The 16,050-nt window shown below is 20.2% G+C and overlaps 1 protein-coding gene across 1 annotated transcript; it reads right to left on the bottom strand.

Moving 5' to 3' along the window:
• Positions 1-2,232: 2,232 nt before the first annotated feature.
• PmUG01_13056900 (Plasmodium exported protein, unknown function) lies at positions 2,233-3,136 on the bottom strand (the record flags this gene model as incomplete). The annotated part of the gene is made up of 2 exons (XM_029007575.1): positions 2,233-2,916; positions 3,053-3,136. 2 exons carry the CDS (start codon positions 3,134-3,136, stop codon positions 2,233-2,235), a joined length of 768 nt encoding a protein of 255 aa, XP_028863951.1.
• Between the last annotated feature and the right edge of the window lie 12,914 nt (positions 3,137-16,050).

Here is a 16,050-nt window from a genome sequence, read left to right as displayed (position 1 = left end):
AAGACTGTTAAATAAAAATAAAATAGAAAAAAAAAATTAAAATTTTTAATGTGTATATAATGTAATCATATTGCACTAAAATATTAAAAAAAAATAAGATAATTATTTTTCTATATCACGATATATATATATTTGGAAATATTCTTTTGGTGGGACTTACAACGCTTCAACTATTTGAATATTCATACATTGTGAAATATTACAATTTTGTATTTATATAAAAAGATGCGCCAGTACACCTCAATAATTAATACAACTTATAATGAAGAATATAGAATTATACAAATTATATGAACTTATAAGCTTCAATTTAATAAATGTTTTCTAAATTTGCATGTGACTCTATGAGATATTTCTTATTAGAAGTAATCAATTTTTTCCAAAAATATTTTTTGAATCTTATATATAGTAAATAATATACATGTTAATTTAAATTAGTTTATTATAAAAATTTAATAAAATGAAAAATTTACATAAAAATAATTTACACCTTCGCGTGATATACTTAATTTGTTCTCCAGAAGACGTTTTATATCATAAACGCATATTATTTTGAAATATGTATATATTATCCCCTTAATATTTTTTGCCTACCTGCACTCATAAAGTCACTTGTAATGCATATTTCTTATGAATATTCTCTCTACAATTATAGTTCATGTTTATTTTAAATGATATTATTGTTAATGTTATAATAATAATGGAATATTTTACTTTTTTTATTTCAGTGTTTTGTTTAAAAATAAATGGAAGTATATTTTATAACTTTTATGCGCAAATCTCGTATATCTATTGTTTCATTATGTAATAATTTTTAAGTAATCATTATTAGAAAGCTATTACATATTTCCAACTATGCCATTGCTATTAATATGTCTACTAAAATATATGTTCACGAACATACATATTTTACACAACCATGCAAATGAAAAACATTTAAACTTAAATGCGGTTGCTTTTTTATAAATTCATATTTTCCATTAAATTTGAGTATTTTGTTAACATTTATTTTTTCTAATTAATCTGTCATGTTCAGAACTTATTTAACGAATTCACAATGCATATAACTATTCATATATTTATCTAAAATCAAGTTCAAAAAAAAAATTAAAAAAGTCAAATTAATGTACCTATCATAAAATGTATAACTTAGTGAATGTATCAAAAATTATACATAACTTATATTAATACAATAAGCACTTTTAACTACTATATATTAATAATAGGATATATTCAAAAACAAAATAAAAAAATATAATAAAAGAAATAAAAGTAACATTGTATGTTATGTATACATAATTGAATCTCATATTAACCAGAAATTCTAATGTATACAAAATTTGTAACATGTAATGGAATTAGTAACTCATTTACAGATTAAATCAGAATAAAATTATTATAATAAACAAAAAATCTCATTAACCTTTATCTTTTACTATTAGAAATGTCTTAAATGTTGGATACCCTTTTGTGTTTTACTTAACATTCTAATTATTCATTAAACATTTTATTTTATAATAATAAAAAGACAACAAAAAAAAATTAATTTAAAATAAATTTCATGTATATTGTGTCAAATTTCTAATTTGAGCTAATTTATTAAGTTTTATTTGTTAACTTTTCTTTTAATTATTCTTATATCTTACAAAATGAATTCATATTTTAAGTAAAATTAAATGTACGATACTAACAATTATGCAAGCTATGGTTTAGTTGTTACGCATATTTAAGCAAATATTAACAAAACAAAACAAATATAATAAAATAAACGAAAATAAAATATATCAGTAAATTACATTTATTTACTTCAAATGCTAATTAGTAAAACACATTTAATTTTAAATTAAAACAAAAAAATAATTTTAAACGGAAACATGACAAAAAAAAAAAAAAAAAAAAAACTACTTTTTGTAGTTAATAATATATACTGATGCATGACTTCAATAGAATTATATAAATTGCGATTTTATATCTTACTTTTTACGTGTATACATATATAATAATTCATAAAAATCTATATAATAGCACATAAATATATATGAAGCAATAGTACTGTGTTATAATGACACAATACATAAATAAAATACAAAATTAAAAAAATGTAAAACATTTAAATTCACAAAAAAATTAAAAGAATACATTTTTACCATTGCAAATAAATAATTGTACTCACAATAAGTGTATACATTAAGCTTAAGCAACTAAAGTAGCGTTCCTTATTTATCTGTATCATTAAAGAAATAAAAAATCATAATTGTTATAAAAGTCTTCTTTATTGAAAGTAAAATGTTTCTTATTATCAATTTCGTAATGCGTATTTATTAAATTTTCGTTTTCTTTCATTTTATTGAAGACCTTAAAAAGTGCGTATTCAAGTATTAATAGAGATAATGCAATTACTCCAACTACTTTAAAAATAATGAAACTGTTTAACATTATACAATTAATAAGTACAAAAATAAACATCAATAATGATAAACACACCATCATTTTAACTAATGGACATTTATCAAATAAACTAGAAAGCATACCTCTTTTTTTATTCACCCTTTTTCTTAAAGACTTAACATCAATATATATATCTTTCATAAGATTATTTTTATAACATATGTCGCCACCTAATATTTTTTTTGGAAAACGTGAATTTATTCTTCTATATACAGGGAAATTATCTTTTTTAGCAAGTTTATAACCTTCCAAAATATTCAGTGAAACATCATTAAGTTGTTTGTTTTTTCCCTTGTCTGCTGATTCATTATTATGTATATATATGTTTGGGTACTCTACATTATTTGGTATCTCTTCATTTATATATGAAGCCACATCCTGTTTATCATTTGATAGTAATCGATATGATCTTTTATGAAATTTTCTATCAAGGTCGTAGTGCTGATAAAAAAATTTGTTTTGAGTACTCTAAAAAACAAAGTAAATATTTATTGTTTAAAACAATAAATAATTTCATTATAAAATGTAGTATTATACTATAAAAATAAAACATTAAATATATGAATAATAAATGTATCCTTAAGTAATAATATCATACTATTACGTCATTGTAAAAATGACTTATCCAAGTTAGAAGGATAAACATAGCAATATTAATAAAAAGTAGAGACATAATTTTTTTTTCCATGTTAGAGATCTTTAATATTATATTTTAATATTCTTATATATTTTGTAATGAAAAAATTAACAATAATGTATATTAATATAAAACCCGATAGGGAAGAAGCTATTTTTATTGAATTTCTTTATTATTAATTTTAACATTTCTTTAAATTCTAACTGAAACATACTTTCAACAAATCCAAATATATATATAAGTACAATATAACTTCAAAATTGTAATTTAAAATATTTATTATAATGCCATTTACAAAAAGTTAACATAACTTAAAATAGTTTAACAAGAGTTTATTCATAAATATACAAAATATATAAATTAATTATTTAACAGTATATAAATTAAATAAAATATGATCATTAAAAGTCTTGAAAAAAAATATTATTTCGAAAATTTTCGAAAATGTTATTTAAAATATGAAAAGTAATAAAATGTGGATATTATATATATTTATGTGTACTGTGGAGTCTTTTAATTATTTGTTTCAATGACTTTTTCTTACTATTACTTCTAATATTTTATAAAAATTATATATTATAAAAAATCTATTAGAATTAAACGCTAAAATTTATAGGAATAAATGAAAAAAAATTCTATTATACAAGCTATAAGATAATTCATAATAACTAAAAATTAATTTATTCATAAAATCTAATACGTTTTTCGAAATAAATTTTATCTTTTTCGTATTACATTACTTATGAAAATTTTTATATTTAAAAAAATATGATAAATTTTAATGCTTTATTCCTGTAACAAATCTTTATAGTATTATATACTATTTATATCTTGAAATACATATTTAAATACTGATAATATATATTTAAGAAATCGCTTATTTAATATCTATTCATATTTAATTCATATAAATATAAATTTATATTTTTATGTATTAAAATAAAAAGAGAAAAATATTAAAATTAAAATTAATAATAATAATAAAATTGGTAAATATCCATTATGCACAATAGAAGAAATAATTTCAAGAACATTTCTATCGAAATATATGTACAAATATAAACTATATATGTAGAATATTATTTGTTAATAAATTGAATAATATTGTTAAGCGTCACAAAAATTATTCATACATTCTTTTGTAGGATGAAAATGTCTTAGAACAAATTCATAACATTATTTTGTTGTTTTAGAAACACATACTAATAATAACATATATATAAAAAAAAAAAAAAAAAACATATAATATTAAATTAAATTGACAATGTTATATGAAAAATATATTTCGTAACAATAATATAATATGTATATCCTTATATTATTGTTCTCTGTGTTATTCAACAGAATTACTATTTTAAAATAATTATAACCATAATACATTATTATAATCATATAACAAAAATTACTTAGTAATTGCTAACGAAAAATATTATTAAACTGAAAAAGGGAACGCAAATTATAATATTTAAGATTTAATATTTCATTTACAAAAATGGTAGAAAAGAAATTAATAATTATAATATTATTCTGTTATTCCACTATATTATATTACTTTATATGTATATAGATAGATATAATAAAAGAAGATCTTTATATATCAAGATAAATGTATTATACATGAGAGTGTCCATTTCTTGATCCATTCAATAGGTGAGAATTTATGAAAAAATAATATTTAAACTGTTTTAATAATTAATAAAAAGATGAATATGAATTTACATTATGATACATATTTATGAACTTAAAGTATGATCTATATATTAAAATTTTCTTTAATACATAGTGCCTATTGTCTCATAAAAATTTAAGAACTTTTCAATTTTATTAAATATAATTTTTTTTTTATATTTAATGGAACTTTATATAAAACTCATTTTATATACTTTCATTATTATGTTACTATTCATTTAATGTTTAATGTGTCACTGACACAAGGTAAATATCATATATAAAATGATAACCTACATTTAATCCACTTTTTCTTTAATTTGTGTTGGCATATTTTGAAACATGATACATGCATGCACGCACTAGTTCATTCATATATTCTTCACATATATTATAATTGATATTTTTTTTCTTGTTTATTTTCTTATGAAACCATGACTAAAATGGAATGATATTATGTATAAATAAATAATATATATATTTAATTCATATAATGCATAATTTTATCCTTTTATGGAAACAAAGTTATATATAAAGTAACATAATGCACTATAACATATAAGGAACTATTTATATTTACCTTATAAAAAAGGAAGAACATGAAAAAATATATCAATAAGCACTGTACCACAGTTAATAATGAAATATATAAAAAGTATCCCATAATAGTTTATTACATATTTATGAAGCAATAGGTTATTAGATAAATTATTAGTATTATTCCTCTATATGATGTTTTAGCCATTTTCTTTGTTCTTTCTAAAATGTGTATAACGTAGTAATCAATTAAGTTATAATTTACTACCAACACAAATTTATTCTTGTGAAATTTCAAACTATATATCACTTTTAATTTCGATTACTTTTGGGGGGCATCCATCACATAAAAAAATATTCTCTACATTTAAAAAAATCCTTGTATATCTATATATATATATATATACGGACCAATATTAAAATGAATATAACATCCTTTATATAATTTATTATTTATTGTGTTTAATCAACTATTAACACATTATATTTTTATCAATGAAAGTATCTATATTTTACTTTCAATAAAACGGAAACTTATAAAATAATTATGCAGTGTACTTTCTTCTTCTCTCACTTCACCTTAACCACAAAATTTGGAGCCATTAAGAAAGCAATAGAAACGATCATATTTTTTTGACTTCTGCACTAATACAAAAATAGCAAATTAAAAAAAATTAAACATATTACTTTCAAAATAATTATAGAGATTGAACATTAATATATATATTCCATATGTTTTTATTTATTCATTCGTTACAAATGTAAAACAATGTAAAAAAATGTCATTGCTATTTCTTCCATTGTTTATTTTAGATGAGCTTAAATTTTTTTTATTTTTAGTACAATATTTCTTTTCTTTTTACAAAGATTTTCTAAAAAATTTAAAAACATATAGTAAAATATAGCTACTGATACCACAATAAATATAGCTACTACTATTATATATACACCTTATCAAATTATTTACGCATTTTATAAGAAGTTAAATCTCCTAAAATATTATTATAAAAAATATTCACAAAACAAAAAAAAGGAATTATGAAAATTTTTAAATACTCAAGTTTATAAAATAATATTCTGAACAGTTTTTTTCTTTTTTTTGTATGTATCTAAATAAGAAAGATATAATAATCATTCATAAAATATTATTTTAATTTAATAGAACTTTTCGCTGATATATGAAAACATGACATAGTTATTAATTCCCCCTTGATAGCTTTACTCTGCAATTTAAAATATAAAAAATTCACCCATATAAAATGAGTTTATTATTTATAGATACATAAAAATATATAATTTAACAACATATAATCTGTACATTATATTATTCTTATTAGCTTTAAAAATACTAATTCTAATTATCACAATTTAATTTGAACAATTCCTTTTTATATTATGCTATAATAGTAGAATTAATATCATATAAAATAAACACTTTGTATAATATATAGGGAATAATGTAAGAGATTATAGAGATAATAACGTCGTCGTATAATATATAATATGTAAAAATATATTCTACAAATATTATGATTAAGTATGAAAATTTTGATTTTGTTCTATACAATTATACTTGTGATGCATGACATATTATAAAACTTCTTTGTTTTGTTTTTTACTCGGAAAATTAAAAAAGTTTAATGCGTATTTTTTGTTTATTCTTATAACATTAGCACAGTATTAAATAGCTGCATACAATTAATATTAAAAATAAGTTGACTTAACAAATATAATTATTAACATATATTACTATATTATCAAAATATTTTCCCGCTTATTTCATTTATATATTGTACTATATAAAAATAACAAATAATAATTAAATTATATTCTTTTTAAAAAAAAATTAAAAAATTAAAAAATATACTTCTAAAATTTTTTTTTTTTTTTAGAAAGATGTTCTTTCAAGACAATGCAATAATGTTATTTACTCACATGAATTAAAAATATATTTCGACACTCACACTTAACTGATATAGCATCTCTCTATATTACCTTAATAATACTCTATAAACCAGTTGAATATATGAAATAAATATTTTTTAATAATTTAAATACACTCAAACAGAATTTAATGATTCCATTATACGATTTAGTATATATTAAAAACAATGAAGCACATATTACCAGCAATGCTAATATATAACCAAATAAAAAATAATACCATAAAATTACCATAAATTTTTGAAAATACACAATTTTAACACATAAAATCAAAGCATGAAATGCATCTTTAAAAAGGAATTCGGCTATAATATATATTTGATAAACACAAAATCATACTTAACTAAATTCTTTTTTTATAAAAAAAAAAATATTTCTATAGCAAATATTAAAAAAATTTATTATTTCACTTTATGTAAATTTTGCAAATAAAATAGAACTTATATACTTTTATTTTATATAAATAATATCAATAAAATATTTTTAAAAAGTTAACTATATATTATATTAATAAAAACTTTACAGGAAAAGTATTTATTCCTAAAATCACTGAAATACGGTCAATTATCAAATTCATTTCAAATGTATTCATGGTGCATAATATTTATGATGCACATAAATGAGTATTTTTTACTTTTTATTTTAAATAAAATGTTCATAACTAAATTTTTCATAAATTCACACTAATTACTAAAAAATAATGAGTAAAAAGTAAAAACACATGTAACATGAAAATAAAAAAAAAATCGGATTATCCTTAAACAATTTTTACTTTAATTACCTTTTATTATGTAGTATTTTTATTACATAACTCACTTAGTTTCCACTCCTTTAAATAAACTACGAAAAAAAATTTTTTTATATACGTTAATATCTTAACGACCTTACATTTTTTCACTCATTGTCACACATATGATTAAATAAGTGATAACATATTATTACATATCCAATAAACCTAATTATATGTACACTACAATTATTGTATAATAATTTTATAAGGAATTTTATATGTATATAATTTTTAACTATTATTACTGCCATCATAGAATACTTAAAATATTATTATATAATGTTATATGTAAGTTGCAAAACACTGCATAAAAATAAATGTTATATAACACATTATGCAGTTTCATAATTATGTTATTATGTGCCATAATTACAGAAGGTATTTTATATATAATTTAAATTTTATCTTTTTCTTTCTTAACTTTTAAAAGCCTTTAAAAAAAAATTATAATACGCTGTATTATAAAATATATAACCTATATTTCATTTCCATTTATATTGTCAACTTATTCCACCTAAAAAAACTAACAAAAAAACATCTGTTAAGATTTTTTTTCCTATAAAATTTTCCGAGTATTTCACTAATAACTGAAAGTAACACATTAACGCAATATATATAACTCTTGTTCTTATCTTTTAAACATAGTAAAATAAATATGCACAATTTTTATCATAGCTTATTTTTATGCATAAAATTATTTAAAATAACCATAAAATACAGCATGCAAATAAGCGACATACGCGTACATAAAACAAGTATTTAAATTTTTGCATAAATAAAGTATTTTAAAACTAAAAATACGAAAAATTTGCATGAATTATTCATCAATAAAAAACAAGTATTATATTTTTCCTTATTTTTTATAGATATTTTTCTTTTTTTTCTGTTCACTTAAATTTTATAAAGTTTAATTAACCTTGATAAAATAATATATAAAAATATGTATTTATATATATAGCTATTTTATTACTTAGCAAAATAATATATAAAAATATGTATTTATATATATAGCTATTTTATTACTTAGTAAAATAATATATACACATATGTGTTTATATATATAGCTATTTTATTACTTTGTTTTTTTATTTGTTATTAAAAGTACCGTGTTAACATTATATATACAGCATATTTTTCTATATATTAAGTACTTCACATTCTCAGTCTTCTTATTTAATCACCCATAAAAGTAAAACATTAAAGTTATATTACTTTCAAATTGTAACCCAGATATTTATAGAATACAAAAAGAAAACTATTCAAATTTGTCCTTTTTATAGTAATATATCATAGTACTATTATATGTGTTACATATGATAACATAACTGTTGTTGATAAATGAAGATAATAGTTTAAATGTTTTTAAAAATATATGTAAATAATTTTCAAAAATAAAATTATCAATAAGAATAAATTGAATTTAAGAAAAAACGCTTTATCATAATAAGTTTCCAGTCAAATTATTTTAAATAAATTAACGCTATATTAAAAATTGCTATATAAATATATATATATATATATGTATACACGTATTTTACTATATAATAATAAAAGTAGGGTACCATGTATGTTAAGGTTTTTACTTACATATATACTTAGAAAAAAAACGCATTATTAAAAACTATGCACTTATATAAATACATATAAAAAAAACGTATTAAATTAAAGCATACTACTTATATATATTACCTTTACAAAAAACTGTATATATTTAACACATACATATAATATATGTATATCATCATAATAAAAATTCAAAAATAATACAAAAACTATATTATTTTAAGCAATAGGAAAATATCGATCTTTAAAACTGGCACTTATATAGATTTTTTGAAACCTTTATGGACTAATAAAACCATATAAGTATAATATGTATAAACTTTTATATAAACTTAAAACATAGCAAATATTACCTGTACTTGCAATATTATGAATCTCTTTTCTTTTCTACTAGCTTTTTACACAGAGAAAACTAGCATTTTAAAAATTATGAATTCCACAATAAAAAAAAAACTATTAAAAACAAAAGTAAAAAATATTGATCTTTAACACTTTCACTTACGTTTTTCGAAACACTTATGAACTAAAATCATATAAGTATAATATGTTTAAACTTTTATTTCAACTCAAACATACAAAATATTACTTAGTGCTTTAATTGTAAAATAGTAAATAATGTTTATAATTTTTTTTATGGACTTCTATAGAAATATGAATTTAATGATAACATATATTTATTGTAGGAAATTTTTATTAAAAGAAATATGAAAATATTTGATCTTTAAAAACTTGTACTTACATGCTTGTTTTAATTACTTTATTTATTAGTCTAATCATTGAAGTGTAAAAATTATAAAATTCTATATAATAAGGATAAATAATAAAAAAAATAAAAATTGATATAAACATTATTAAAAGAAAAAGAAAAATATTGATCTTTAAAACTTGCACTTTGTGCTTTTTTTAATACTTTCACGATCGCAATCATAAAAATATAAAAAAAAAACTTTTTTATCAACTTAACAACAAAATGTTAAGGAGATATATATACTGAAGAATATATACTAAAGAATATATACTGAAGAATATATACTAAAGAATATATGCTGAAGAATATATACTGAGGAATATATGCTGAAGAATATATACTGAGTAATATATGCTGAAGAATATATACTGAGGAATATATACTGAGGAATATATACTGAGGAATATATACTGAGGAATATATGCTGAAGAATATATACTGAAGAACATTTACTGAAGAATATATACTGAGGAATATATACTAAGGAATATATACTGAGGAATATATACTAAGGAATATATACTGAGGAATATATACTGAAGAACATTTACTGAAGAATATATACTGAAGAACATTTAATAAAGAACATTTACTGAAGAATATATACTGAAGAACATTTAATAAAGAACATTTACTGGAAAAAATTTATTACTTTATGAAAACCAATTTTTTTTCTTATTAACTTTTTTTATATGGAACATCCTTTTTTAAATAAAAAAAAATTAAAAACATGTTTAACCAAAACTTCTTTTTTACGAAGACATTTTCATGTAAGAACCTCACTACTTAGAACCCAGAATAATACCTAAAAATATTTTCATTCACATTTTTATGTAGTAATTTGATACATACACATTGCTATGTATCTATTAACATAGCACATATCCTATACACCTTTATTGGAAAATTATACCTTCTCTTAAAAAACCTTATACATTTAAACATATATACATTTATAACAGGGACATGACATACTAACTTTATATCTATTTCCGCAGATTTAATAAAAATTAAAACTTTAAATATTTTTTATATTTATTTATTTAATTAAAAAGAATAATATATTATTCTACTTTTGTGTGTTATATTTATATATATATATATATAAAATTAGTCACATAACATATAATAAAAAAAAAAATGCAAAAACATGAATAAAACGAAATATTATTATGATTGTTACACGAATGTGAAATTTAAAAAAATTTTTAACTATCACAACAAATGGTATTAACAACAAAAAAACTCACAAACATATATATAATTCAAATATTTTATCCAGAAATAGGTCCTCCTACGTTAGACAGTTGCTAATTTTATAGTAACCCTTAAATTCCTATAAAGCTGATTGTTATTTCCATTTTATTACCATATTCCAAGTTCCAGGATAAATACTTAAAGAGCGCATTCCTACTATTATTTTTTAACCATTATTATATTACCGTCCTTATTAATCTATTTAACCAGTCTTCTTTCCCACCAATAAGTAATAATTGTAATCCTTCTTTGTTAATCCAATTAACCAGTCTTCTTTCCCACCAATAAGTAATAATTGTAATCCATCTTTGTTAATCCAATTAACCAGTCTTCTTTCCCACCAATAAGTAATAATTGTAATCCATCTTTGTTAATCCAATTAACCAGTCTTCTTTCCCATCAATAAGTAATAATTGTAATTCCATCTTTGTTAATCCAATTAACCAGTCTTCTTTCCCACCAATAAGTAATAATTGTAATCCATCTTTGTTAATCCAATTAACCAGTCTTCTTTCCCATCAATAAGTGATAATTGTAATTCCATCTTTGTTAATCCAATTAACCAGTCTTCTTTCCCACCAATAAGTAATAATTGTAATTCCATCTTTGTTAAACCAATTAACCAGTCTTCCTTCCCACCAATAAGTAATATTTCTGTATTTCAGACAACTCCTTTTTTTGTACTAACACCAATTATACACACCAAAAATAATTTAATTTACTCCACCATATAAAATTAAATTCTTCAAACAATTTTCTTTGAATAACAAAATCTTACCAACATTTATTATTTGAAATCAACCTTTACAATTTAAAATATATGAATTACCCCCTAATATATAATGTACCCTACTTAATTTCATTACATTATCTTAACTTTTTTATCCTAATTAATTCAACATTGTACCCCATACATTTGTAAAGTATTAATAGTAAATTTTCATAGGAACTATTTTTACTTTTAATATGTGAACAATGCAGGTATTATAAAAATAAAATTTTTTTTCAAATAATTAATTTTATTCGTAATCCTTACTTTTCACAGATATTATAATCTTATTAATACTAAAAACAAATATATTTAGTAATACAATAATTAAATCCTAAAACTCTTTTCTATTATGCGTAATTTTATGCTTAAAATACTTGTCCTTCCTTCACTCTTTAAAATATTTCGTATAAAGAACTTTCCATACTATATTTTCCTTATACAAAAAATTCCATATGATACAGATTTATATGACTATATATTAAATAGAATATCAGAAATACAAACCATTATTATATTATTAGCTATGATCTTGATCTTGTTTTAATATTCAATACTATGTATATTTTATATGCAGTTTATATATTTAAATACGTAAGAATACATTTATATTTAGCATATATTATAATCCATACTTCAATAATTTTAAAAAATATTTGATTAAATATGCCATAAAAAATTAATGTCTTAATAGATAAATATTATAAATTACAATAACTACAAGTAATTACTATATTTTCTTGTGTGTTCTTAAATTTTAGGTAAATTGATATTGTAAATTTTACAAATAAATATAGCCGCGCACTATGTAAAAACGAATTTTTCAAAATAATTCAAAATAGATGTAATTTGTTGTTAAAACACCTTAATTTTTGAACTAACCCGGATTTATATATACAATTTCGCAATAATTGTTATACTAATTAATCCATTATAAATATTATAAGTATACTATATTATATACTAACTACCCCTTAAGAAAAAGGCTAGTCACAGTTGTTCAATTACTTATAAACAGTTCGTTTTTATTAATAATACGCAAAAACAACTAGATCTTCCTCATTTTATGATACGACTCTTATTTAATAAACAGAAGAACGACCTGAAAAGGATATATAGAAAAACTAATCTTCAATAATCCTTAACATGTATCATATTATAATTCTGTCCGCATTTATAAGCGCAATCCTATTTTGGTCTGCTAATATTTCAAGACTACACCTCAAAGACGGTTACGTATCATTTAACTGTTCTGTTTATTTACAGCTTCAAAACTAAATTTTACCAAGAAATAATAATTATTTCAAAATGTAGTAGAAATATTATTAATTATTTATTAGTTGTTTGATATTAGTTTTTAAGCTACTAATAAATAAATATAAAATAATAACAATTATTTTAAAATGCAATAAATTGTATTATTTTGTACTATTTATTAGTCAATAAAAGTTCAGTTTTTCAAACTACAAAACAACAAAATAAGATTTATTTCAAAATGTAATAAATTTATTAGTTGTTACATATAACAAACATATATTTTTGAGTACTTAGTAAAAATATAGACAAAACTAAATTCTAATTTTTATAAGAACCTCAAAAAAAGTATCGTTAGTACACACCCCATATATATCATAGTACAGAAAAATATTATTCAATATGCTAAGAAATTATAATATCTTCGCTTATATAATATATTATCTATCTGTATATATATAAATAATTATTTAATAACTGATCTATATGGCATATTAAGTTAAAAACTGTTTCATAATAGAAAGAGATCTTCAGCAATTAAGCACACACTATTTTTACAATTTTCTCACAAAGCATAAATGTATTTTCTAATAAATTTGTTATTCCAATTAATCTACCGTTAGTATCAAGTATTATGCACAATGCCCATTAAAACATTTCCTTGTACTTGCGGTAAGAAGGTCAGTTTTTAAATAATTAAAAATTAATTAATTAAAAACAAATAACAAATTTATTAGATTGACGCGCTTTTTGTAACAGCATTCCTAATTTATATAAGCGCACACCCTTTTTTATTAGTAAAAATTGGGAAATTATACAATATTAGATAATGGTATATTATATAATAATGGGTCATAAAAATTATTCATTTTGTTTACAAATTCATATATGCATTCTTTTTTTTGTAGTGATTAGGATTTATACAAATCTACTGATCCTACGCAAAAAAGAAGTTACCACATACTACGCAAAATTTGCAATAAAATAATGGTTTTTTAAAGCAAATTTGTAAGATGTGCATTTAACATTATCATCTTACATTTCTACATTTATGTGTGGATTCAATAAAATTGTTATTCCAATGAATCTACGTAAAAGTTATCAAGTATAATAAGTATAACATTTCCTTGTAACTACCGTAAAAAGGTCACTATTTAAATTAATAAAAGCGAATAACGACTTTCTGAAATTATATGCATTTGTTAACAGTTTTCCTAATATATATATGAACACACACCCTTTTTTAATTGTAAAAAATGGAAAATTACACAATATTGGATAATGGTATATTATATAATTATGTGCCATAATGTATACTATTTATTCTGCGTACAAATTTATGTGTACCTTCTTTGTAATGGTTAATTTTTATTAAATCGTCCAAATCAAAACAAAGAAGGTATCATATCTACATATCTCATAAAAATAGGAGTAAAATAAAAATATATTTTAAAGCATTATTTACTTTGATCTATTCTAAATTTTTCACAATTTTCAACTTTAATGTGTATTTCGATAAATTTGTTATTCTATTTTATATACCGACAATACAACTACTTAAAACATTGCAATATTATTATTACAAATTTTTTCGATGCACATCCGGTTGAGGATCAGCTATTATAGAATAATTTTTTACAGATACAAAAATTAAAATTAAAAATTATCGTATTTGTAAAATATTATTCTATTTGTAAACTGTTTTATAATACAAAAAAAGTTATTAATTTTAGTTATGCGTTTAAAAATGCAACTAATAAACTAAATTTGTATTAAATTTTTTTAAAATCTGTATTAACACTTATATTAACATATTTCATTAAAGTGTTATCTATTTCCACGTTTATTTACACAGTGCGCGACTTATTTACTAGTAAAGCCCAATCTACCAAAATACCATTATTTATAAACACAATCACACATACACATATAAACACATATACATTAAAAACTTATCAAAAACAAATGTTTTAGAATTATACTTAATATATATCTCTACACATGTAAATATATGTTTTATCGTACTTATACTATAATAGTATATCATATTTTTATTTCCAACATTTAGCTATTGAGACGATTAATTATTAGCTATTAAAAATATTAGAAACATACTAAACATATCTAATACTACATGTCTATAAATATATATATATATATATACTCATAGATATATTCCTAGTATTTTTCTAAATATAATTAATTTATAATAATATAGCAATAAATATAAAATCTATTATCGCCCGTAATACATTTATAACATTACAACATAAAAATTATAAATATATAACAAGAACTACTCGTTATGCTCTATTTGTCGTGCAAATATTGCAAACATACTAAAAATAGGTCTCAATTTATCAAAATATACTGTTTAACAAAGAATATATTTGAAAAATAGGGCCTATTTTTAGAGGTAATATGGGTGCAACTCC

The sequence above is a fragment of the Plasmodium malariae genome (genome assembly GCF_900090045.1).
Source record: "Plasmodium malariae genome assembly, chromosome: 13".
Lineage (NCBI taxonomy): Eukaryota > Apicomplexa > Aconoidasida > Haemosporida > Plasmodiidae > Plasmodium > Plasmodium malariae.
Note: the sequence above shows the minus strand (reverse complement) of the source record. Positions and strands in the feature narration are given on the sequence as shown.